The 26896-nt window shown below is 29.7% G+C and overlaps 3 protein-coding genes across 8 annotated transcripts in view; all 3 read right to left on the reverse strand.

Annotated features, from left to right (window-relative positions):
- On the reverse strand, positions 1 to 18567 carry LOC126736509 (axoneme-associated protein mst101(2)-like). Of its 6 annotated transcripts, none has more exons than XM_050440891.1 (21): positions 18369 to 18567; positions 18075 to 18317; positions 11728 to 11900; positions 11411 to 11666; positions 11171 to 11347; positions 10843 to 11121; positions 9713 to 9844; positions 9466 to 9658; positions 8915 to 9393; positions 8683 to 8859; positions 8480 to 8617; positions 8318 to 8425; positions 8160 to 8265; positions 6834 to 7105; positions 6662 to 6777; positions 6498 to 6606; positions 6331 to 6443; positions 6134 to 6274; positions 5878 to 6076; positions 462 to 806; positions 1 to 406 (listed from the first exon to the last, which is right to left on the reverse strand). In XM_050440891.1, the coding sequence occupies exons 1-21, from the start codon at positions 18565 to 18567 to the stop codon at positions 75 to 77; spliced, it is 4287 nt and encodes a 1428-aa protein (XP_050296848.1). In that variant the 3' UTR covers positions 1 to 74. The 6 variants fall into 6 exon arrangements, with proteins under 6 accessions (XP_050296848.1, XP_050296850.1, XP_050296849.1 ...); XM_050440893.1 differs by having other exon boundaries at positions 10843 to 11109; positions 11402 to 11666; XM_050440892.1 differs by having other exon boundaries at positions 8480 to 8605; positions 11402 to 11666.
- Positions 18515 to 26896, reverse strand: part of LOC126736511 (uncharacterized) — a 23377-nt gene continuing 14995 nt past the window's right edge. The window contains exons 3-7 of the mRNA XM_050440896.1: positions 23828 to 23989; positions 23561 to 23775; positions 18859 to 19007; positions 18721 to 18807; positions 18515 to 18663 (exon numbers count right to left, since the gene is read on the reverse strand). Of these exons, the coding sequence (XP_050296853.1) occupies positions 18722 to 18807; positions 18859 to 19007; positions 23561 to 23775; positions 23828 to 23989 (612 nt within the window). The 3' untranslated portion in view covers positions 18515 to 18663; position 18721. The remainder of the gene's footprint in view (positions 18664 to 18720; positions 18808 to 18858; positions 19008 to 23560; positions 23776 to 23827; positions 23990 to 26896) is intronic.
- Positions 20947 to 22487, reverse strand: LOC126736512 (uncharacterized). Its single transcript, XM_050440897.1, has 2 exons — positions 22176 to 22487; positions 20947 to 22117 (listed from the first exon to the last, which is right to left on the reverse strand). The coding sequence occupies exons 1-2, from the start codon at positions 22350 to 22352 to the stop codon at positions 21797 to 21799; spliced, it is 498 nt and encodes a 165-aa protein (XP_050296854.1). The 5' UTR covers positions 22353 to 22487; the 3' UTR covers positions 20947 to 21796.

Consider the following 26896-nt stretch of genomic DNA (forward strand, 5'->3'; position numbering starts at 1 on the left):
TAAACTCTCATAAAATACTTTTTATTGTTACAGTTATCAGAATAAAAAAAAAATAAATAAAATAAAAATTATAATTAAAAATCGATCACTCTTGGTTGCTCGAAACCCTTCTCGTTAGTTTTCCTCTTCACCTCACCTTTTACTCTCCCATATATTTGACTGATCCGCTTTAATATGGCCCTCTTATTTTTGACACTCCTCACTGCCTCAGCAAGCCTCCCATATTGAGGTGAGGTAGACGTACTAATACCATGAATATTATTTAAGTCTCTTTTACTTTTCTTATCTTGATCTTCAATCACCTCGTTGGCATCGGCGTTCTGGTTCAGAAGACCCTCCTCCATCATCCGATCATCGAGCACCCGAGTATCCTGATGGTCAATTTCCAAGTCTCTTTGGTTTATTTCTAAGGATTTTTATAAATCTTATTAAACCTTTTTAATATTTAATTATTACTGAACCTTTTTTTACTTTAGGGCTCTCACTACTTCCTCCAGAAGTAGTAGCAGCAGCAGCAGCAGTAGTAGCAGAAGAAGCTGTTCCTCCACTACCTTGTCCCGAAGCCACAGAACTTCCGGTTTGGTTACCAGTTCCTTTGGTGGTAACTTCCGCTTTCACACCGGAAATCTGGTTGGCCATGTTCAGGTGGGACATGATGTACTCCTTCACAGGTTCGGCTCGTTCCTTACAATCTGCCGGCAGGTTATTGAACCTGTTTAGGAGTTCTTTGAGTACGTCCACTTTGTCCTGGATGTTTTCGGTTTGACCGGTGCGGAATACGTAGTTGCTCTGGTGTTCGTCGAAGTCTAGAAGGAAAATTATGATCAGGAATGGATGATGACAGTTGGTCACATAAATGATTGATGGTGAGGTGTAAGCTGTAGGTTTTGTAAGACACCGAGAAACCAACTGAATCTCCGTTATTCCGGAATAACATCAGAGGTACACCGCGCGAAGTCTCGAAGGTTAGTGGGAAACTTCCGGAACAGCTTTCTGCCGAGTATATAAGGAGCCGCATCGGCGATAGTACTCAGTTGTCAATTCAGTGAAGTAAAACTCGAAATATTGGCGGGAGATTTAAATAGTTACAATAAATACAGTAAGAATAAGTATCTGTAGTAGTCGTGAGTGATGGTGTTTTTGTAGTGATTAAAGCGAAAATAGTAAAAAATTTTGTAGCTACAATATCCTATAAAGGAGCGGTTTTGGGAGACTTTTTCTACCTAGAAGTTCACTAAAAATCAAAAATTTTCGTTGTTTCTTTAAAAATTATTAATGTTTCAATCATAACTTAAAATTGTTTTTTTTTTTGGATTTTATGGGATTTTGAATGATTATTTTCTTCAATATTGAAGAAAATGAAAATCGCATCAGATTTAACTAAACCAGATAAATTTAGAAATATATAATTTTTTTTTTTGGTTTCTTGGGGTTTGGAACTCAGGTCCCTTCACTATCGGTTGATATAAATGGGGCTTTGGAACATTTTTTTCATATGAAATTCTACAAAAAAATTATTTTTGTTTTCAAAATTATGATTTAAATTAATTTTATTTTTTATTTAAAGAGATAAAAAGGGATGTTACCATTTTTTGCGCTGGCTGAGGTTCCAAACATATACGACCTTTTAATATAAACGAAAGTAAATGATGCTTGCTGCAACACCCTTAAAACTTTATTTTTATAATTGCAATTTACATAACTCTCATATTTTCTTTAAAAAAATTAAAAGTAAAATAAAAGTTTAATATATTTTTTTTATTTAAATTGGCTATTATACTCTAAAATATTGCCTATTATATTTGAAAGCTTTTTGTTTCTAGGTCTCGTCAGTTTTATGTTATTTGTTTACAAATAGTAATGGCGAATTAATTTCAAGGCATAACATAAATGTACAAGACTGTCAATTTGTTTATTTTTTCTTTTGTCTCATCTATTTTTTAATTATTCAACTCTTTTCAGCATGTCAATAATTTATGAGAGATGCATGCCATTTTCTAGAATATTTCATATTTGTGGATCAATAAGTTAAATGTTATTTTATCATAGATAGTCAAGGTAAATCAGTCCCAAAGCATAACATCAGTGGACATTAATATCAGTTATTTATTAAGTTTTTTTTTCTCCATTTGGTTTATTAATTTTTCTTTTGGTAGTAAATAACTGCAAACTCTTTATAGCGACTGTTATTTATAGGATTGAAATAAATAATTAAGTAGGCCCAAAAATTGACCTTTAGTTTGCATATATGCATAATTTAATTAGATATGATGATCCGTTATATAGGTACAGTGAAAGGAATAAATTCAATTAAATTGAACTTGCGCGTTTTTTACAATACATTTTTTTTATACAAAGTACCTTGAGTAGAAACTGTGGCATCCACATTAATTTTCTTGAATGGAATCATGACATTTTACAATTCTACGATATGTTCTGAATACTTTTTGTAAAGCACACAAGTCAGCGGTTTGTCAAATTTTGACCTAATACACTAATGAAACATACGAAATTAAAAAATAAAAATGTACATATACAATATTTATTGCAACTGATGTTCAATTTGTTGTGTCGGTAAATAACTTCCAATTGCATATTTTCAACCACTTGCGGACCAATTAGTCTAATTTCGTATCGAATTCTTTGCTTTAAATCATCTATTCACATACATTTTGGACTTCAAATAGCCCCATAAGAAAGAATCTAATGGGGTGATATTATATCCGGTGACCTCGATGGCCACTTAATCGGTCCTCTTCGTCCAATCCATCTGTTAGGTAAATACTGTTATGACTTTAGGCATATGGTTGGCTCGTCGCAATTTACAAACGTCATAATTTACGGGGTGTTTTATTTAAGAAAACATTAATATTGACGCCATAGTTTTGACTTGAGGAGACACTCTTTATAAAAAATTTTTATTGTAAAAAAATGCGCATGTGCATTTTAAATGAATTTATTCCTTTCACTGTATACGGATCATTATATCTAATTAAAATGTATGAAAAATCCTGGAAATTAAGATAAAATGTTATTTTTTTATAATTATTTTAATTACAAAGCTTACGTCGCTTAGGTCTCATGAATTAAATGTTAATTGATCTGGAATAGTCAAGGTGAATTTACCTCAAAGCATAACATAAATGGACATGATTATCAAATATTTATTTTATTTTTTTTTACTATCGAGTTTTATTAATTTTTTACATTATTTTGATAGTAAGTTTTTTATAATGACTGAATGAGATTGAAAATTAGGCTCGAAAATGGACCCTGTTTTTATGTATTTTAGTTGGTACTGCTGCAGTGGTCTTTATATTGTTCCTTTTTTCTTTACTTACATGGCGATTTGTTACTATGGAATTTATTAATATATTATTTGTTATAGTGGGGTTTTTTTCTAGTATTTTATACGTGTCTGTGTCATTTAGTATATCTCTAGCCTTTTTAACATAATCATATTTGTTGATATCCACTGTTGGGTTGCCTTTAACATATGTACGTTTTCTTTATATATTTTAAGAATTTCTTTGAATTTAATAGTTAAACCAATAATACATTTATGATACTCATCGATATATTTTTTTAATTTGAATAATTCGTTATTATATTAGTACATTTGTTTCTAGCTTCTATTTGTGACGTATCTGGTAAATATTTAATATATATTTTAAGTTGACTGGTTGTTCTTTTTTATTGTAAGGTAAGTTAAATTTATCTTCAAAGGATAAATAAACACATATTATAACCCTCTTAACATTTTTATGTTGCTTTAATTCAGTATCCATTTTTTGTTCAATTTTAATGGATTCTTGTTGATCTAGTAGATTGCGAAATTTATTGTTTTTTGTCTATAATGTAATTTTTTTATTGTAAACACATCTAAATTGAATTTGAATATTATTAAAACTTGTAAAATGATCAGTATTTAATACTAGTTTTAAGCTATCAACTACTTATTCAATCTGAGTACTTATTGGTTTCATTTTCCAATGCACAAAGGGTATTTCAATAAATCATCTACAATTTAGTTTTCTATATATTTAGGTGTGTGCAATTATTATATTGAGCGGGAATTCGATGTTTTCTGCATTTTATTAGAAAAATTTTATGGTTGGTTTTTTATTCGATGACTCTCGATCAATAACAACAAAAAAAAGTTTTGTCTATTTTAATTTAAATCATAATTAAATTTTAATGTAGTTATAATTGTACAGGATGTCCCAAATTCGAGGGTGACCCTTGGGATCTCGGAAACCGTAAGAGTTACAGGGTCGATTAAACGGAGGCAAAGTTGCGCAATTTGGAGCTTAATAAAATGACGTTTAAAAAAAATTTCCGGAGATATCCAAAAAACCGAAATTTGTCGAAATCGTTTTTACCTTCTACCGACTCTATTAAAAGAGAGATCGGAAAATTAAAAACAGTTTTTCACTTTATATGTCCTACAACATGACGCAAAAAAAAAATAATCCGACGTTTCGTTTTTTTTTCGAACATCATCAACTTTACTTTTCTTATGGATTCATTTTATTAAATTTAACCGGCTAATGTCATTTTGTCATGGCCTACTATATAAATTTAAAAAAATCAAATTATTAGGTTAGGAAAGGATACATTTTCATTGATTTGGTTAAAAAAAAAAACTATATTAAATTCAGAGTATTTTATAGCTTCAGTTTATATAAAATCAATTTATTTAGAAATCCCATTGATATATCATTCTCACTTGCACTCATGGAGTTCTTATGGGAAGTACTAAAAGTAGTAATCGGACATGCAGTTGCGATACCTCATTTTAATGGCAATTAAAAACACTTTTTGAAAATGAAAAATCCAATATGGCGCCCATAAGAAAAAATAAAGTTGATGATGATCAAAAAAAAACGAAACGTCGGATTAATTTTTTTTTGCATCGTGTTATAGGACATAAAAAGTGGCAATGAAAAACTGTTTTTAGTTTTTCGATGTCTCTTTAAATAAAGCCGGTAGAAGGTAAAAACGATTTTGACAAATTTCGTTTTTTTTCAAAAATCTCCGAAATTATCCGATATTTTAAAATTTTTTAAACGTCATTTTATTAAGATCCAAATTGCGCAACTTTGCCTCTATTTAACCGACCCTGTAACTCTTACGGTTTCCGAGATTCCAATGGTCACTCTCGAATTGGGACACCCTGAACAAAATACTTCTTTTTGTTTATAACACTTTTTCTTAATTACTATTGTATTTTAGCGCCCTGAGGATGCAAATGTATTTTACGAAACGTCGGTTAATTTAAAAAAGATTGGACTTTTATTTTGTGATCCCTAAATCTGATAATATTAGAAATCATAAAACCTTGAATATTAAACCTAATTTTTTTTTTTTTTTGGTCCTTGACCCCTTGAAATTTTGTTTCGGACTTAAAAAACTTCAGAAATTTATCAAAAAAAACTCTAAATTTTCGATTTTTTAAATAAGAAACTGAAAAAAACAATATTAAATATGTGTTGAATTTATTCTCTTGAATATCAACGATATGTAAATGACGCTTGGTGAAACTCACCTAGACGTGAAACTTCGTTATTTCCAAATTGCAATTTAAACAGATTTCTACTAGTCTCCTGTTATACTGTATGAGATTTAGGCGTCACATTTTAACTTAAAACTTCATAAAAATTATTAAAATATAACTTCGCTAAAATAAAATTATAATTAAAAAAAAGTCTTGCACTTGTATTTCCTTCACATCGCTAAATGGTTTAAAAGACATACTTGAACCTAAAGCTCTCCAAAATTATCAACACTTTCTCTACTACGACTAAGAAACATTTTAATAAAAAAACATCCAAGTCAGAATTTAAATTCTTCCATACCTAAAAAAGCAACTTTTACCTATATCATTCATCTCCTTAATTTTCCACATAGGATCGTCCATCTCGTTCTGCGTAATAATCTTCACGTACCTCAGCAAATTGGCCGGTAAACTTTGACAAGTGGTGTGATACTTCAACTTCAACATCAAATTGGTCATTTCGTTTAATATCATCCCGGTTTCGGCGCTACTGTTGAAGTTTGCCAATTGCAAATTCATCTGTGAATTTTACAAATTTCCCTTAAAACCTATAGGGAAACCTTTCAAATTCCTTACATTATATTTGGAAGTTTTTAGGCCATGTCTCACACTCCCTCTGGCACTGGACAGGGAATCCCTCACAACGAACCTGGGCAGCTCTCCACCGACAATCTCGTTCAGATCCAAAAATTCATCTTTTGTTATGTTTACTTTCATCTAAAATTCGATAATTACACCATTTAATTAATAACAAGGGTGAAATTTATGTTCACCCCAGTAGCGCTCTCTTGGATCAAGGGCAAAACACTAGTGACAGTAATCGGTACGTGACTGCCCGTATCCTCCGGACATATCGATATAGTATGAGACATGTCGCAATTAGTATCTGAAATATCAAAGAAAACTATTAAGAAATAGTTCAGAAGAAGTTTAGTAGTACCTTCGGTCAAGTCTTCGGCTATAGTAGTGAAAACAAACTTGGTGGAAGATTCAGTAGATGAGTTGGCAGATGCCGCTGCAACAGCTGCTTCTCCAGCACCACCAACAAACTGAAACAAGAACTCTTTAATTGTTTAATACAAGATATTGTGTCATAATAGTTACAGCAACCCCAGTGCTTTCCAAGACATCCGAATTGATCGTTTCCAGTACTTCTTGGGCAGCCTGGTTTACGTCTTGTGATACGCTACTTATTGGGGCCTCATTTGAAGCTGTTTCAACTAACAAAGCAACAATCAAACAACTTAAAATAATTACAAGTGAGTATCTTATCTACCTTTGGTTGTCAAGGGTTCTTCTCCCTCATTAGCAGCTTCGGAGCTCGTTTCACTACTAGAAGCTTCAACTGATTCTCCCTGAACAGTTTCGGATGCGGGAGCTTCAGTGGAATTGGTTTCAGAAGTTTCCTCTGCTTCAGGTGTTGGTTCTTCAGAGGGTTCTTGACGCTTCACGAAGTCTAGTTTTGGATTGAGTAGGTACTCGTTGGATATGGGGAATGGGTTCGGGTTGTCCAGGTTTCTTTCAGATCGACGCTGGTCATTGATTAATCTTAAAGTTAAAGAGTTTTTTTTTATTTAAAATCTGCGTTAAATATTTGATTATTTTTAAATATTTTGGAAGAAATGATAAGTGGTGGTCAATTCTTTTGGGGTGCTGGGAGGGTTTGAATTCGTGTGGATGTAGTATTTGACGCTTAAAATGACGTCCATAGGGACTTATTTGGCTAAATATTTTTTCCTGAAAACACCACCAAAAAAATTGAACTTTTTTTAGGTTTGAAAATTTTAAAAAAATCAAAACGGGTTACTAATTATTTTTTGGAGAATTTTTACAGTTATTTGAACTTGCGCCTTTTCGATTTCATCAGAACAAAAAAATGATTTTCAGCAATAATTATCCGGAAACTTCACCAACATTTTTTTTTTCAATAATATTAAATACATTATGCCAAAAATAAACTCCTGGACAAAATTATCGCACCACTTGATTTTTAGAGATTTTTTTTTAATAAAGATAAAAAAATAAGCAAACTTATAAGCATTGTTAACTATGCATTATTAATTAACAAAAACAATTATATTCTATTTAACAAAACGAGATTTAAGTAACTAAATTCAATACAAGGAAAAGCATCGATTTTCACTAACTTCAATTTTGATACAAAAATAAAACAAGAGACCCATAATGAATTCTTAATAACGTGTATTGCCACCTCTAGCTGCAATGACCGCTTGAAGTCTTCGCAGCATTCCTCGTATAAAATTATGAAAACTTTCCTGCGGATGTATTTTCACTCCTCACGAGCAGCATGTTCCATGATAAAGCATAAACATAGTTTTTGTCCAGTTCTGCTTTTTATACGAGAAAAGATATTATAACTGTTTTAACTGATATTTATTTTTATTTAAATTTTCTTGACAAAATAATTAGTGGTGCGATAATTTTGTCCAGGAGTTTAGTATTATAAAATAGTTTTATTAATTTTTTTCTTGGGTGCCACGGATCACTGCCAATAAATCGTACTGAAATTTTTTTTAAATAAAAAATGTTAAATTTAAAAAAATTATTATATATGTAAAAAAACAAATAATTTTTCACTTACCTGGGCCATCGCTGAAATTCCGGATTATATTTCAAAAATATTTCCTGTTTCTCCCGATCCGTCAGAGACTTCGCTTGAAAACCCCCATTATTTTCACTCCCCTTGTCTATTAAACATTTGAATAATTACAAAAACAATTTTGAAAAATAATTAGTTACCACTCAATTCTCGCTTGTGATTTGGAATATTCGCCCGAAAATGCTGCTTTCCCTTATTATGCTTCGTGCGTCGTCTTTTTTTCTCTTTATGTTTCTTCCTTTTTTTAGCTAACCTCAGAACGATTATTAGGAATTATCGCAACAAATAAACCCACCGCTTACCTCCATGCCCCCTGACACTCCTCACTTGTTTTCTCTTTTTTTTCTTCACCTTGTGTCCTTTGGTCTTCGATTGACCATGGGCGTGGGCACCTGACATCAGGTTCTTCGCATCCAGTAAAATGCTCTCTGGAAGTCCAACTGTTTATTCCATATTTATTTTTTTTTTATTTTATTAATATATTGCATATATTAAATATGCTTACCAATGTTATAAATCATATTGTTTTCTGCGGTGGTTGACAGGAGGTTCTTAAGATCATCATCCACTTGATCTAGATCTATTAGTTTGTCATTTTCGTGTTCGCTGGTATCATGGGAAGCCTCCTCCACATCCAGCTTATCATTGTTTTCTTCATAGTAAGACACATCTTCATCCTTTTCTATTAAATTCATGTTTGGTTTATCGGTTCTTTTTATTTTATGTTAAGTAGTTACCATCTTCCATGTCGCTGAGGTCTGAGTAGTTGTAATCATCGTCATTGTCTTCAGTTGTTGCTCCAGGGTTGAAGGCCAACCGGTTCTTGGTCTTTTTTATGGGGAATTTTTTTTTGGACTTGGGCACCGAAGAGTCTTCTTCTTCAGAATAGTCTTGAAACTTTTTCCTGTAACCAGGGACACCCTCCATCCCCTGCCTTACCTCCATAACCGCTTGCGCCCTCTCCAAGTGATGTTCTTTCTTGAACTTCTCGATTTCTTTGTCATCGCGGTTTCCCACGTCCTGAATGATCGCAGGATCGTATTCGGCCTCAATAGACTTCAACTGGCGATTTTTGAAGGCGGGAATAAAATCGTCTTCGCCTGGCATCTCGTAGGACTCGTTAAGGTCGTAAAAATTCACCAACGAGGGATCGTCTTGGTCGTTCACGTCACGGGTTGGACGTCGCGGATTTGGCTGCTTTTTGAGGTTAGCTTCACTGAAATGGGTTCCAAAGAGTGCCATTAAAGCATTTATTTTTTTCACAGGAGGAGATTTTTTAAAAACCCACCCTAAATCTATAATTTGATTACTGAGGTCCTCTCTCTTATGCCCCTTTCTCCCCTTCTTTCTTTTATTCTTTTTCCTTTTTCTTTTTCTTTTCTTTGCTGCCCTTCTCGCTCTGTCAGACTCTCCATCTGCGTCTTCGAGGTCTGAGTACTCGTCGTTTTCCATGCTTTCCTTGGAGGCCTCTTCAGGGACGTCTTAAGAATTTTTTTTGTTTTATTTAATTCATTATTCAATAATGTAAGTGGTACCTTGGATGTTATTGCTGTTTTTGACTTTTCCCTTTTTTTTAATGATTATGATTTTTTTGCTTTTTTTGTTTCCCCTTTTCGGTCTGTTTTCTACGTCTGTTTCGGCCACTGGTTCGTCCTCGTTTTTATCATCTAAACAAATATGCCTATCAATTTTTTAAAACTGTTTTAAGGTATTTTAGCCAAGTAAATTATATGTGGAATTTTCAAGGTTATAAGTCTTATGGTTTTTGAGTTATGAGCATATTGATATATTAAAAAAAAACTTTGAAATAGGAATTTAAATGGGCAATAATTGTACAAATTTTTAGAAGCGTAACATTTCTGGTTTTTGAGTAATGAGCATGTTCATAATATTTAAAAAAAAATCATGTATTTACAAAAAAAATTGCTTTCAAAATCTTGCACATTTCTTAAAAAACCCTGAAATAGATATCTAATCTACTTAAGTGAGTAATAAATGTACACACACACGATTTAAATGGATTTAAATATTTTTTTCCTTAACTTGTTGTACATTTTTTAAAAAACCTTGAAGTAGGTATCCAATCAATTTAAATGGACAATAATTGTACAAATTTTCAAAAGTCTAGCTTACTTAGTTTTTAAGTTATGCGCATGTTGATAAAATTTAGAGAACAATTTTTTTTTCTTACAAAAATATTTTTTTTTCACTTTCTTGTAGATATTTTAAGAAATTCTAAAATAGGTATCTAATAAATTTAAATGAGTAGTAATTTACAAATTGTTAAATCTTTAACTTACTTAGTTTTTGAATTACGAGCATATTAATAATATTTAAAAAAAAAATAATTTTTTTTCTCAACTTTTGTACTTTTTTTTATAAAACTCTATTACAAATGTATAATAAATATATATGAGGAACAATTGTACAAGCTTTCAAAAGCCTAACTATTTTAGTTTTCCAGTTATGAGCATGTTGATAAATAAAAACAAAAATCACAAGCATTTTTTTTTCAACTTTTTGTACACATTTCAAAAGACCCTAAAACAGGTGTCTAATGAATATATGTGAGCAATCATTTTACAAACTTTCAAAAGGCTAACTTGTTTAGTATTTGAGTTATGAGCAACTTTAGGTATTTGAAAAAAAATGTTTTATTCCTCACCATCATCTTCCTCAAACCCATTAAAAACCTTCTTATAAGGGCGCAATCTGGGCCTCCCTTTATGCTTCTTAACAATGATAATTTTCTTATGTTTCGGTTTGGCCCTTTTAAAGCGATTTTCCTCATCTAAGTCCTCTTCATCGCCTGCCATCCTTTTTCCCTTCTTCTTCTTCTTCTTCTTCTTCTTCTTCCTCTTTCCCTTCTTCTTTTTCAAGTGTTTCTTTCTAGCTCTCTTTTCTCTCATTAAAAGCCCTTCAGGCTCCACCTCTTCATGCATCCCTAAAATAAAATCAACAACCTCACGACTTACCACCACAACAAGACTCACCATCAAGTTCCTCTGCATCCAGTTGACCTCTGCCCTTCTTCCTGATAATCTTCACACGACCTTTGATCTTTGACCTTTTCTCCACGTCTCTCTTCAGCCCTTCATTGTATCTCGCTTTTCCTTTATCAGGCTGGACCACTTCGATCTCTTGCACCTCCTCGGTGGTAGTAGTAGAGTCTTAAAAGATTAAAAAAAAATCTGTATTAATGGAAGTTCTTTTAACTCACATACCGCATTCACAAGTGGTCGTCTCTTGGATCTCTTGGGCGATGGCTTCCCCAATCGCTTCTGCTTCCCTCTGCTGCTCAATTTCCTCCTCCTTCTTACCCTCCTCACTATTATCGCGACATTCGGTGGTATTCACCGGGATAATCAGGATATGCCTGGTGCTATGTTCTATTAACTCGTAGGGTTGGCTGGGGTTGAGGAATACCTGCTGTTGCTGTCCAAACTCTCCGGGGTAACTGAGGTCGATGCTTTCTTGGTTTAAGGGTTGCTAAAATTTTAGTTTTTTTAGTGGATTATGTTGTTTTTTTTTAATTTTAATTATTACGTACTTTTTCAGTGGCTGATTGATCGAATCCCTCGGCAATGTTGTCGTAAGGGGTTAATTGTCGCCTTTTAAGGGTTTCTTTTATGGTTTTATCGTTCGGGTTGGTGTTATCGATTACCAACCCTTGGATTTTATCAAAGTCGTCTTGTTTGTTGGCGTTTAAGGTTAAGTCCATGCCTAGGATGATGTTAATGGGTGGAAAAGTGGTTTAAGAAGAGAGGGTCATTGGAGGAATAAGGGTGGATTTTAAGGTTGGGGTGTTTTTTTGTGAGTTCTTTTCATACGATCATTTTAACTGGGCCATTTTTGTGTAAATTTTTAAAATCCCAGTTCTATTGCTTTTTGAGTTATAAGCATTTTGATAAAGATTTACCTAAAAAAATCACTTTTTTTCAAAAAAAAAATTTTTTTTGCAACTTTTTGTACGTATTTCCAAAAATGCTAAAATAGATGTCTAATTATTTTAATTGAGCAATTTTTGTACAAATTTTCAAGTTCCTAACTTCATTGGCTTTTGAGTTATGAGCATTTTGATAAAGATTTACCTAAAAAAATTACTTTTTTTCAAAAAAAAATTTTTCTTTGCAACTTTATGTACATATTTCTAAAAATGCTAAAATAGGTGTTTAATTATTTTAATTGAGCAATTTTTGTACAAATTTTCAAGTTCCTAACTTTATTGGTTTTTAAATTATGAGCATTTTGATAAAGATTTACCTAAAAAAATCACTTTTTTTCAAAAAAAAAAATTTTTTTGCAACTTTTTGTACATATTTCCAAAAATGCTAAAATAGGTGTCTAATTATTTTAATTGAGCAATTTGTGTACAAATTTTCAAGTTCCTAACTTCATTGGCTTTTGAGTTATGAGCATTTTGATAAAGATTTACCTAAAAAAATGACTTTTTTTCAAAAAAAAATTTTTCTTTGCAACTTTATGTACATATTTCCAAAAATGCTAAAATAGGTGTTTAATTATTTTAATTGAGCAATTTTTGTACAAATTTTCAAGTTCCTAACTTTATTGGTTTTTGAGTTATGAGCATTTTGATAAAGATTTTCCTAAAAAAATGACTTTTTTTTCAAAAAAAATTTTTTTTGCAACTTTTGTACGTATTTCCAAAAATGCTAAAATAGGTGTCTAATTATTTTAATTGAGCAATTTTTGTACAAATTTTTTAAGTTCCTAACTTCATTGGTTTTTGAGTTATGAGCATTTTGATAAAGATTTACCTAAAAAAATTACTTTTTTTCAAAAAAAATTTTTCTTTGCAACTTTATGTACATATTTCCAAAAATGCTAAAATAGGTGTCTAATTATTTTAATTGAGCAATTTTTGTACAAATTTTCAAGTTCCTAACTTTATTGGTTTTTAAATTATGAGCATTTTGATAAAGATTTACCTAAGAAAATCACTTTTTTTCAAAAAAAATTTTTTTTTGCAACTTTTTGTACATATTTCCAAAAATGCTAAAATAGGTGTCTAATTATTTTAATTGAGCAATTTGTGTACAAATTTTCAAGTTCCTAACTTTATTGGTTTTTAAATTATGAGCATTTTGATAAAGATTTACCTAAGAAAATCACTTTTTTCCAAAAAAAATTTTTTTTTGCAATTTTTTGTACATATTTCCAAAAATGCTAAAATAGGTGTCTAATTATTTTAATTGAGCAATTTTTGTACAAATTTTCAAGTTCCTAACTTTATTGGTTTTTAAATTATGAGCATTTTGATAAAGATTTACCTAAGAAAATCACTTTTTTCCAAAAAAAATTTTTTTTTGCAATTTTTTGTACATATTTCCAAAAATGCTAAAATAGGTGTCTAATTATTTTAATTGAGCAATTTTTGTACAAATTTTCAAGTTCCTAACTTTATTGGTTTTTAAATTATGAGCATTTTGATAAAGATTTACCTAAAAAAATCACTTTTTTTCAAAAAAAAATTTTTTTTGCAACTTTTTGTACGTATTTCCAAAAATGCTAAAATAGGTGTCTAATTATTTTAATTGAGCAATTTTTGTACAAATTTTCAAGTTCCTAACTTTATTGGTTTTTAAATTATGAGCATTTTGATAAAGATTTACCTAAAAAAATCACTTTTTTTCAGAAAAACATTTTTTTTTCAACTTTTTGTACATATTTCCAAAAATGCTAAAATAGGTGTCTAATTATTTTAATTGAGCAATTTTTGTACAAATTTTCAAGTTACTAACTTTATTGGTTTTTGAGTTATGAGCATTTTGATAAAGATTTACCTAAAAAAACCACTTTTTTTCAAAAAAAAAATTTTTTTGCAACTTTTTGTACATATTTCCAAAAATGCTAAAATAGGTGTCTAATTATTTTAATTGAGCAATTTTTGTACAAATTTTCAAGTTCCTAACTTTATTGGTTTTTGAGTTATGAGCATTTTGATAAAGATTTACCTAAGAAAATCACTTTTTAAAAAAAAAAAAAAATTTTTTCCAATTTTTTGTACGTATTTCCAAAAATGCTAAAATAGGTGTCTAATTATTTTAATTGAGCAATTTTTGTACAAATTTTCAAGTTCCTAACTTTATTGGTTTTTAAATTATGAGCATTTTGATAAAGATTTACCTAAAAAAATCACTTTTTTTCAGAAAAACATTTTTTTTTCAACTTTTTGTACATATTTCCAAAAATGCTAAAATAGGTGTTTAATTATTTTAATTGAGCAATTTTTGTACAAATTTTCAAGTTCCTAACTTTATTGGTTTTTAAATTATGAGCATTTTGATAAAGATTTACCTAAAAAAATCACTTTTTTTCAAAAAAAAAAATTTTTTTGCAACTTTTTGTACATATTTCCAAAAATGCTAAAATAGGTGTCTAATTATTTTAATTGAGCAATTTGTGTACAAATTTTCAAGTTCCTAACTTCATTGGCTTTTGAGTTATGAGCATTTTGATAAAGATTTACCTAAAAAAATGACTTTTTTTCAAAAAAAAATTTTTCTTTGCAACTTTATGTACATATTTCCAAAAATGCTAAAATAGGTGTTTAATTATTTTAATTGAGCAATTTTTGTACAAATTTTCAAGTTCCTAACTTTATTGGTTTTTGAGTTATGAGCATTTTGATAAAGATTTTCCTAAAAAAATGACTTTTTTTTCAAAAAAAATTTTTTTTGCAACTTTTGTACGTATTTCCAAAAATGCTAAAATAGGTGTCTAATTATTTTAATTGAGCAATTTTTGTACAAATTTTTTAAGTTCCTAACTTCATTGGTTTTTGAGTTATGAGCATTTTGATAAAGATTTACCTAAAAAAATTACTTTTTTTCAAAAAAAATTTTTCTTTGCAACTTTATGTACATATTTCCAAAAATGCTAAAATAGGTGTCTAATTATTTTAATTGAGCAATTTTTGTACAAATTTTCAAGTTCCTAACTTTATTGGTTTTTAAATTATGAGCATTTTGATAAAGATTTACCTAAGAAAATCACTTTTTTTCAAAAAAAATTTTTTTTTGCAACTTTTTGTACATATTTCCAAAAATGCTAAAATAGGTGTCTAATTATTTTAATTGAGCAATTTGTGTACAAATTTTCAAGTTCCTAACTTTATTGGTTTTTAAATTATGAGCATTTTGATAAAGATTTACCTAAGAAAATCACTTTTTTCCAAAAAAAATTTTTTTTTGCAATTTTTTGTACATATTTCCAAAAATGCTAAAATAGGTGTCTAATTATTTTAATTGAGCAATTTTTGTACAAATTTTCAAGTTCCTAACTTTATTGGTTTTTAAATTATGAGCATTTTGATAAAGATTTACCTAAGAAAATCACTTTTTTCCAAAAAAAATTTTTTTTTGCAATTTTTTGTACATATTTCCAAAAATGCTAAAATAGGTGTCTAATTATTTTAATTGAGCAATTTTTGTACAAATTTTCAAGTTCCTAACTTTATTGGTTTTTAAATTATGAGCATTTTGATAAAGATTTACCTAAAAAAATCACTTTTTTTCAAAAAAAAATTTTTTTTGCAACTTTTTGTACGTATTTCCAAAAATGCTAAAATAGGTGTCTAATTATTTTAATTGAGCAATTTTTGTACAAATTTTCAAGTTACTAACTTTATTGGTTTTTGAGTTATGAGCATTTTGATAAAGATTTACCTAAAAAAACCACTTTTTTTCAAAAAAAAAATTTTTTTGCAACTTTTTGTACATATTTCCAAAAATGCTAAAATAGGTGTCTAATTATTTTAATTGAGCAATTTTTGTACAAATTTTCAAGTTCCTAACTTTATTGGTTTTTGAGTTATGAGCATTTTGATAAAGATTTACCTAAGAAAATCACTTTTTTAAAAAAAAAAAAAATTTTTTCCAATTTTTTGTACGTATTTCCAAAAATGCTAAAATAGGTGTCTAATTATTTTAATTGAGCAATTTTTGTACAAATTTTCAAGTTCCTAACTTTATTGGTTTTTGAGTTATGAGCATTTTGATAAAGATTTACCTAAGAAAATCACTTTTTTAAAAAAAAAAAAAATTTTTTCCAATTTTTTGTACGTATTTCCAAAAATGCTAAAATAGGTGTCTAATTATTTTAATTGAGCAATTTTTGTACAAATTTTCAAGTTCCTAACTTTATTGGTTTTTGAGTTATGAGCATTTTGATAAAGATTTACCTAAGAAAATCACTTTTTTTCAAAAAAAAATTTTTTTTCCAACTTTTTGTACGTATTTCCAAAAATGCTAAAATAGGTGTCTAATTATTTTAATTGAGCAATTTTTGTACAAATTTTCAAGTTTCTAACTTTATTGGTTTTTGAGTTATGAGCATTTTGATAAAGATTTACCTAAAAAAATCACTTTTTTTCAGAAAAACATTTTTTTTTCAACTTTTTGTACATATTTCCAAAAATGCTAAAATAGGTGTCTAATTATTTTAATTGAGCAATTTTTGTACAAATTTTCAAGTTACTAACTTTATTGGTTTTTGAGTTATGAGCATTTTGATAAAGATTTACCTAAGAAAATCACTTTTTTTCAAAAAAAAATTTTTTTTGCAACTTTTTGTACATATTTCCAAAAATGCTAAAATAGGTGTCTAATTATTTTAATTGAGCAATTTGTGTACAAATTTTCAAGTTCCTAACTTCATTGGTTTTTAAATTATGAGCATTTTGATAAAGATTGACCTAAGAAAATCACTTTTTTTTCAAAAAAAAAATTTTTTTGCAACTTTTTGTACGTATTTCCAAAAATGCTAAAATAGGTGTCTAATTATTTTAATTGAGCAATTTGTGTACAAATTTTCAAGTTCCTAACTTTATTGGTTTTTAAATTATGAGCATTTTGATAAAGATTTACATAAGAAAATCACTTTTTTTCAAAAAAAAAATTTTTTTGCAACTTTTTGTACATATTTCCAAAAATGCTAAAATAGGTGTCTAATTATTTTAATTGAGCAATTTTTGTACAAATTTTCAAGTTCCTAACTTTATTGGTTTTTGAGTTATGAGCATTTTGATAAAGATTCTCCTAAATAAATCACTTTTTTTCAAAAAAAAATTTTTTTTGCAACTTTTTGTACGTATTTCCAAAAATGCTAAAATAATTGTCTAATTATTTTAATTGAGCAATTTTTATACAAATTTTCAAGTTCCTAACTTCATTGGTTTTTGAGTTATGAGCATTTTGATAAAGATTAACCTAAAAAAATTACTTTTTTTCAAAAAAAAATTTTTCTTTGCACAAACACACACGCACGTTACACAAACAAATTTGTGTACAAATTTTCAAGTTCCTAACTTTATTGGTTTTTGAGTTATGAGCATTTTGATAAAGATTTACCTAAGAAAATCACTTTTTAAAAAAAAAAAAAATTTTTGCAACTTTTTGAACATATTTTCAAAAATGCTAAAATAGGTGTCAAATTATTTTAATTGAGCAATTTTTGTACAAATTTTCAAGTTCCTAACTGCATTGGTTTTTAAATTATGAGCATTTTGATAAAGATTTTCCTAAATAAATCACTTTTTTTCAAAAAAAAATTTTTTTTGCAACTTTTTGTACGTATTTCCAAAAATGCTAAAATAATTGTCTAATTATTTTAATTGAGCAATTTTTGTACAAATTTTCAAGTTCCTAACTTTATTAGTTTTTGAGTTATGATCATTTTGATAAAGATTTTCCTAAATAAATCACTTTTTTTGAAAAAAAAATTTTTTTTAGCAACTTTTGAAGAAAATTGACTTTTTAGGCAACGAAAGCTATCCAATTTTACAAATGTGAAAAAGAATCTTAGTAGAATAAAGCTTATTGGCATAATACAAATTCACTTTATGATTCACACCAAAAGAAGTAAGGCGTTTCTTACTTGGCAGCTCCTTCCTCACCAATCCACCCTCCAAGTTACTATTCATATTACTCTGAGCCATATCGATACTCTTGGCCATATTATGACTATCACCCCCGGCCGAATATTTAATCTCGTCATTCCCTAAATCGGTTCGACCCAAGGGGTTGAACGGTTTAGAGTTAAATGTAGCAACACGCCCTACTTCTGGCAAGTTTAACTTTTTGCCTATATTTCCCGTTACTTCTTGAACAATTGGTTCGTCTAAAAATAATTCGTTGAAATGATTAAAAAATAAACGTGTTTTTTTTAGACCATTTTTAGCATAAATGTTGCTAGAGGGTATAGAATTAATCGGCACCCCAAAGTTCTTATTATTCAACAGATTGTTGCTATTGCTGTCGGCGATATTCGGGATGGTTTTGCTGTTGCTTTGCATATTGTTACTGTTAGGCTGTACCGAGGATAGTTTTTGAGGAGCTGCTGTCGCTACAGCTAGAGTCTGTTGCACCATGCTAGAAGGATACTGGTTATTCGACTTGATGTTGAGGATAATCGACTTTGGACCGCCGTCGTTTTCTTCTATGTGTTTTACCAGTTTACCGTCACTCTACAAAAGGGTCTTATTAACAAATAATAATTACTTAGACCCCCGTTGCGTAGGTACCTTAATGTTTATTTCCACTTGCCGTTTGTTTTTTTCCCTCATCAGCATCATAATCATCATATTCCTCATGATCATCAACAACATAACCTAAAAAGTCATTCATTATTTATTTACTTGTTTGTTCCTAAATAATAGTACCAGTATGATATTTGTTATCGGGGAATTTGGGTTCTTCCCTTCGGATGTTTCCGTATTTGCCCTCGGAGTTGGTTTTTACCCTTTGGTTTAAATAGTTGTCCTCAAGTTCCCTGCGGAACCTTATTGGGCTATGCAGGTATTTGCTGTACCTGGAATATGCCAAGGATGTTCTATTAACGTTTTTGGTATAAGAGGATGTTTTCAGAAAGTTCTGGTAACAGTTTTCTCCTTGTTCAAGCGTTTTTTCTTGTTTATTATGTCAAGAAAATGGGCTTTTTTCTGGCTTTTCTTAGGGGACTTTTGATATAAGACTTTTTTTAATCATTTCGTCAATTATACAAATACCTGGAAAATGGTTTAATTTTTGTTATATCTCCAGGCAAATAAGGAAATTGAAAAAAAAATGGAACTGTCTGGTAGAAAACAAAAAGCAGTTAAATATAGAATGGAAATTCTTTTTCATTTTATTATATATTTGCCTGAGCAATTGGCTTAATTTTGTTCTAGGTACTTTAAAAAATTAAGCCATTTAAAAAATTCCAATAGTTCCTCCTTTCTTTTTTTATTTATTTAAAAAATATATAAATGACTTTTTATTTTAAATATAAGGGAGGAATGCAATACAAACATAAAAAAACATTAATCGACTATATATTTTAAGAAATTCGCCTATTTTGATTTTAGGGTTATTTATCATTTTCTCCTACTGCATGAAATATAAAATAAAAAAAAATAAAAAAATAATGTATTTATTTAGCTTGAGCTACAAAAGGTAATACATAATATAATAATTTAATAAATAATAAAGTCAAAATTTTATTTTCTAATGATGATTTCCATTATAAGAAACCAATTTGGTATAAATTATATTTATGCTGTAGAAAAACATTAAAAAAAAATAATTAATTTTTAAAGGCTTTATGAAAACTATAATTTCCTGGATTTCCTATTAATTTGGATAACTTTTTAAATTTTAAGCCGGGTTTTGGCCAAAATCCAAAAAATGCTCTTAGCCGTTTTTTTGTTCGTTTTTTGCAAAAATATGTCAAACACTTTTTTCTTAATATTTTAAAGCAACATCTATTACAAAAATAAGAAACTAAAAATTTCCTATAAATTTTGAGAGAAAGGCATATTTATTTGAGTTTTTTTTTTAAATTTGGTCCCACTCTATAATTATTACTATCAAAATTTTGTTTTCTAATGATAGCTATTGCAAATAACTTTTAAATAAATCATATTTTTGTTAGACTAATACATTTTTCGAAAAAAATTAAAATGAGAAATTTTTTATGGCATTAGACCCCTCTTCAATTTTTGGCCAAAATTCTTATTTTGACTTTTTTTTACTGCCTATTTATTACCAGTATTTTTTTCTAATTTTGGCAACTTTAAATAAAATGATAATTTCTGTCAATTTTGGCCAAAATTAATAAAAAAAAAGTCCAAAATTCCTTAGTTGATCATTTTTTTTTTTTAAATCTGTACGATACTTTTTTATTAGAATTTTAAAGAAGCATCCATTGTAAATGTCAAGAAAATTAATTGCTCATACATTTCGAGAAAAATGCATTTTATTGATTTTCAAAATTTTCTCCCACTGCATAGAAAATTATTTTTTTCTGTTTTTCTTATTGAAAATTTTAACTTTTTCCATTAGACTTTTTTAACTGCCTCTTTATGTTTCATATACAAATTAAAAAAAAATAATTTGACTGACTTTTCGACATTTCCGACCAGTTTAAAAAAAAAAACCAAAATACGCCAATAACTTCCTTCTTAATATGCATTTTATGGATTTTCACAATTTTATCCCACCGCATAGAAAATAATTATTTTCTGACTTTCTTATGGAAAATTTTAACTTTTGTTATAAGACTTATTTCATTGTCTTCCTATGCTTAATATACAGGGTGATTTTTATAAGAAGGTCATGCTTTTGGGGAATGATAGGGGACGTTCAAATATAACTTTTGATATAAGACACTATGGGAAATGCCTCAGAAGCAAAATACAGGGGGTTAAAGTTTTAAAAAAAATTAAGATATTAATTTTTAGTTTTTTGACTGTTTAAGATATCGGTGTCAAATTTTCTCAATAAAGCTACCTAATAAAGATGCTTTAAATGTAAAAAGTAAATGTTTTAGTTTCAACCAGTGGCGTAGATCAGATAGGCATTATAGTAATTTTTTATTAAAAAAAAAATAGTACGCCACTGATAATCAAAAATTTTAAGAATCCTTGGTTTATTTAACAGAAAAAAAAGTATCCTGCATCTTTTTCCCAAAAGGCTCCATTTTATCAGAATTTAAAAATAAATAACTTTAATAAAAACTAAGGAAAAAAAATTTATTGGATAACGTTAAAAAATACTAAATAATAAATAATAATAATCAATTTAAAAAGTGCTCAAAGTGGCCGCCATTTTGTTGGATACAGAGCCTGCAGCGTAATGTTAAATTGTCGTGAATTTTCTGAATAACTTCACCCATATCTTTAATTTCGCCTGCAGCTACTGCAATGCGAGCCAAAAGATCATGTTCATCTGGCACAGGTCTAGAATAAATAAGTCGGTCCAAATGACCCCACAAATAAAAATCACAGGGATTTAAAATCGGGGGAGCGCGCTGGCCAAGCCACTGGGCCTCCCCTCCCAATCCAACGTCTAGGATATCTTTGGTTCAAATATTCCCTGACAACGCGACCATAGTGTGCCGGACAACCATCATGTTGAAGCCACATTATTTGCCGAACATCCAATGGCACATCTTCTAAAAGTTCAGGCAATACATCTCGAAGAAAAATCAAATAATTCCCTGCAATGAGACGTCTTGGCAAAATGTACGGACCAATCAAGTTCTCCCCTACAATGCCTGCCCAAACATTCACAGAGAATTTTTGTTGGCAGCCACGGATAAATTTAGCATGAGGGTTTTCATCAGCCCAGGCAAAACGTTGATTCGTCACTAAACAAAATAGCTTGGCGAATGTCTGGGTGTTCAGCCCCTTGTTGAAGATACCACGCGGCAAAAGCGAACCTATTAGCATAGTCTTGGGGCAACAGATGCTGAACCTTTTGTTTTTTAAATGGATGAAGGTGGTTATCATGCAAAACTTTCCATATCAACGTTTGGCTTATCCTCAGGTGATCAGCAATTTTTCGGGTACTTGTATTTGGATCCTCTTCAATATGGTGAAGTATTTCCTCCTCAACATTATCACGAATAGGTCTTGCACGAACTCTTATGCCTGGGTTCACCTAAAACAAAAAGTATATGTTAATTTTTTGTTTTTATTTTTTTTAAGTAGGTACTTACTTGTAATTGTCCTCTCTCACGTAGACTCCTGTCGACCTTAAGAAAAAATCTTCTCTCTGGGACCATTCGATTGGGAAAACGTTCAGCATAAATCGCGCGAGCCAATACAGCATTTCCTCTGGATTCACCAAGGGTTAAAGGCATATCTGCCAATTCATTCCACGTAAATCGCTCCATAACATTCAAAATAAAGCAACGGCAGAACAACTACCTTATTTAAATTAATCAGGAAGATTACGTTATAACAAAGTTTTGATTCGTATGTCAAAAATATCCTAGCAACCGTCAAAGCTATTAGTTATTTTGTTATCATGTCCCTCTTTGCAATTTGCGTGGCATTGAGTTAGCAGTTCGTGCGAGACCAAATACCGAAATTAAAGATAGGGGTGAAGTTATTCAGAAAATTCACGACAATTTAACGTTGCATTGCAATGCATACAAAAGCATGACCTTCTTATAAAAATCACCCTGTATAGATATTTTTTTAAAAATTTAGTCAACTTTTTAATATTCCCGGTTGCTTTGGATAAAAAACCCAAAAATATCAATAACTTGTTTTTTGATGATTTTTTGAAAAAATCTGAAAGATACATTTTCATTTAGATTTGAAGTATCTACTGTAAAAGTAAAAAAAAAATCTCATACCTTTTGAAAAATAGTATATTTTGTATTCAGGGATTTTCTCCCACTGTATACAAAATATTTTTTTTCTGACTCTCCTATGGGAAAATCTAGCTTTTGCCATTAGACTTTTTTAATTATTTCTTTATGCTTAATACACAGACAATTTTTTGCTAAATTTGGTCAACTTTTCATTATCTCCGTCTACTTTGGATAAAAAACCCAAAATATCAATAACTTTAAAATACTTTTCTCTTTATATTTCAAAGGAGTATTCACTGCAAAAGTAAAAAAAAAATTAATAGCTCATACAGTTCTAGAAAAATAATTTTTATGAATTTTCAAAATTTTCTACCACTGCATAAAATTTTCATTTTTTTAACATTTTCCATTAGATTTTTATAATTGTTTTTTTATGCATAATACAGAGCCAACATTTTTTAATATTTGACCAACTTTTTTAAACTTTAGTTAGTTTAAAAAAAAAATCAAACTTCTCATTTTCAAAGAATGAACAAGAAAGAAGTTATTGCTGTTAATAACTTCTTTCTTGTTCATTTTTTGAAAAACTCTGTAAAATACTTTTTTATTCGGATTTTTGGACAGCATCCATTTGTCAAATAAAAAAACTTGAAGTCTCTCATGACAAAACGCCCCTTTAAATTACCAATAATAAAATAAAACCAAAAACTTCCTTTTCTAGTTATACCTCTCTTTTCACTGAATCCTTTCTTTACCCAGACAATTTTATGGCAAAAACTCACCTAGGCTGAGGAAACAGGGACTTCAAAGACTTGTCCTGCGTCAAAGCGTCCAAATCGAAATTCAAATTTCCATATTTCGAGTTTAATAAACTGTTAGGCTCCTGCCTGAAACTCTCCAATAGGGGCGAGGGGGTCGGTAGGAGCTGCCCCACTTTATCCACATCGTTTTCCCGGGCATTTTCACCACGTTCTGGATTCACGGTCAGCTGATTGTCCTGAAAAATCCCCTTTAAAAAAAAATAAAATTTAGGAAAATTTGTTTAGTACGATTTCCTCCCCGAACAGATGCTGATTTTCCAAATAGCTGTTTTGGTATTTTCTTTGGTTTTTTGCCACGTGACGTATAAAGGCGAAATCGTCTTTGTGGTGCTGTACGTCAGTCAGAAAGTCGTTTAGCTCGTTGGGTAGATCTGGTTTTGGACGGAAAAGCTAAAAAAGAAAGTGAGGTCTTTCAAGAGTTTCTTTCACTGTATAGAAAATGCACCTAAAAGTTTCTTTTTTTGTAAAAACTTGACGATTATCGCGAATTAAGTTATGTATTCCTAAGCCGTTTTAATACCTAAATATTGATAGTTTTTGAAGGTAAGCTTCTGGTTTTTTGACCATTTATTTAATAAACAATCCGATCGATTAATGTTAAAACGAAACGGCGGGGTATAAACCGACGGGGCGAGTGGTAAAACCGGCAGTTTTCCAACGTAAATCAATTTAATTATCTAATCCGAATATGTTTCGTTATTAGGGATGTTCGGTTTAATTAAACACGAAAATATACCGGACATTACTGTAATTATTTTTAGATAAATATGCCGCGAACATATTTCCGCCTAATTCCGATTGATATACAAACTCGGGAATTTTCAATTTTGGGATGAGAAGGGAACATTCCGTTAATTTAATTTAATTTTTTATTTAATTTTTTTCTTGTGGCATAATTTAAATGGAGATGACAATTGAGAATTTAATTATGTAATTCTGTCAAAAGTCAATGAAATTCGTGTATAATTTTTTTAAAAACTAAAAATTTTTACTCTTTAGGGTCGTTAAAGTTGCCATTCTGTTAAAAATTTGATTAATTTCTTTTTTCATTATAGATTTATAATAATTTACAAAATATTATTTAAGCTCGAATACTACACCTCAAATATTCGATGAAATTCTTCTGAAAAATCACCGTTTTTCGTCCATAATAATCAATCTAATAGGACTGTTTTTCTATTCAATTTTATACGTTTATATAATTATATCAAATTTAAATAAACAAATTGTGTTATTATATTAAATATTAATAACGATGTTATTTATACGTATTATTTTAGAAAACAATGATTTTTGAAAACAATTTCTTACTGATAAGTTGTGTGGGGTGGGTGGGGGGGTAAGGGTATAATTAATGAAAAACATTTTTTTTTTAAGAAAATTATAGTTGATAAAAAATCTAGGGGTTTTGTATCTATACTTTCCTCACATAACCTTAAGGTTTTCGAGTAAAACGTGAAAAACCCTATTTTATTTCTCGAAAGCAAGGCATATTGCTATGGAAATTGCAGTAGTTGTGCCATTTTTTTATCGCAAATAAGTGAAAATTCAAGTTTTAAATTAAAAGTATTCGTATATTTCTCAACCATATATAGTAAAGAATTATTTATTAAACTGTAAAAAATAAGGAATAAAATTTCGGCATTTAAACAAAATTGATAAGGAATTTACATATTTAGTTTTTAAACTCGATTACGTCATCTCAAATATTTAATAAAATTCTTCTGAAAAACCACCGTTTTTTGTCCATATTATCCGATTTAATAATGCTGTTTTTATACTAAATATTTATAAACCGGGTGGTGCGTCGCCGAGCGAAACATAGGAAAACCCATGTAAATTTTAAGAGGGTCAATTATTGGCTTCCCTGTACATTTTACAGAAAAAAACGTAAGATAACTTTTTGAAGAGACCAATCTGGCAAACCCTCGTGCAAAGTTTCAACAAATTTTAATAAGCGAATCTTAAATTATTCAATTAAATGAAAGTGCAATTTTAGCAAATTTTCGGTTCAGGTAAAACCAAAAGGGGCTCCAGTAAAATGACTATTGTCACTGACGTGAGGAAAAGTGTCGATATTTGAAAACAAGTATGAATTATTCAATCGACGAAAATATAGCCATAATTAAGTGAATAAATTGTGAACCGGTAATTTTGCAATAACATTTAAATGAATAATTCAAGATTCGCTTATTAAAATTGTTTGAAACTTTGCACGAGGGTTTACCAGATTGGTCTCTTCAAAAAGTTATCTTACATTTTTTTCTGTAAAATGTACAGGGAAGCAAATAATTGACCCTATGTTCCGTTCGGCTACGTACCACTCATTATATAGCCCCTGGACTAAAAAACAAAACTGTAATTAAACATAATTTACTTACAGCAATACATAAAAGGCACAAAGACATCCACACCCTATTCATCTTATTACAACACTAAATGCCACCCAAATAAAACAAAACAAAACCGCTTTCCAAATACACATTCGACACTCAAATACACAAAGTAAACACAAAGTTCCTATCTACCAAAATTAAATAAAATCACATCGCATAATATACATTCCAGGCGAGTGAATCTAAGAAACCTTAAACCTATGTCTGGGACAATTTGAAATAATAATACTAATATATTGGTGAAGGCGCATATTTCAACACAACAAATCCGCACCTCGGCGCGATTTGAAATAATTCTTAATAATTGGCGAAAGCGCCGGCCATATTTCAGATATTTCAAATTGGCTCGGACCCCTGTTTAAGGAATCGCCGAGACTTATTTTACTCTAAAACCTAAATCTGTCGGCAACGTTGCCAATAGAACCGCATTCATCAGTAATCCGATTATTTTTCACGGTATTACCAGTGTGTTTTTAATAATTTTATATTAATAGAGTCTAAGATGCGGCAACGTTGTATCGTTTCGCTTCATGGCATGGCGTGCATCGAAGTTTATTATATGAACTTATACCGGGTGGTGGTGCGTCGCCGAGCGGAATATATGAAATCCCATGTAAATTTTAAGGGAGTTAATTATTGGCTTCCCTGTATAGTTTACAGAAAAAATGTAGGATAACTTTTTGAAGAAACCAATCTGGCAAACCCTTGTGCAAAGTTTTAAAAAATTTTAATAAGCGAATCTTGAATTATTCAATTAAATGTAATTGCAAAATTAGCAAATTTTCGGTTCAGGTAAAACCAGACATCAGCCACCAGCAAACAATTTGTTATAAGGCTTTGTCAAATCTGACGTACAGCCGAATACAAGAAATGTTTTTTTTTTTTCGTTTTATCAATCTCA

Source organism: Anthonomus grandis, chromosome 5 (assembly GCF_022605725.1).
Source record: "Anthonomus grandis grandis chromosome 5, icAntGran1.3, whole genome shotgun sequence".
In the NCBI taxonomy this organism is placed as follows: Eukaryota; Metazoa; Arthropoda; class Insecta; order Coleoptera; family Curculionidae; genus Anthonomus; species Anthonomus grandis.

What these genes read in the sequence shown, in the direction of transcription:
- LOC126736509 (XM_050440889.1), bottom strand. Translation starts at nt 18,567, where the DNA reads ATGGTGCAACAGACTCTAGCTGTAGCGACAGCAGCTCCTCAAAAACTA. An exon ending in AGCCGAAGACTTGACCGAAG is followed by an intron (nt 6,444 to 6,497) that starts GTACTACTAAAC and finishes TTGATATTTCAG; the next exon opens with ATACTAATTGCGACATGTCT. An exon ending in TAAAAACTTCCAAATATAAT is followed by an intron (nt 6,077 to 6,133) that starts GTAAGGAATTTG and finishes TAAAATTCACAG; the next exon opens with ATGAATTTGCAATTGGCAAA.
- LOC126736512 (XM_050440897.1), bottom strand. Translation starts at nt 22,352, where the DNA reads ATGGAGCGATTTACGTGGAATGAATTGGCAGATATGCCTTTAACCCTT. An exon ending in GTGAGAGAGGACAATTACAA is followed by an intron (nt 22,118 to 22,175) that starts GTAAGTACCTAC and finishes TTTTTGTTTTAG; the next exon opens with GTGAACCCAGGCATAAGAGT.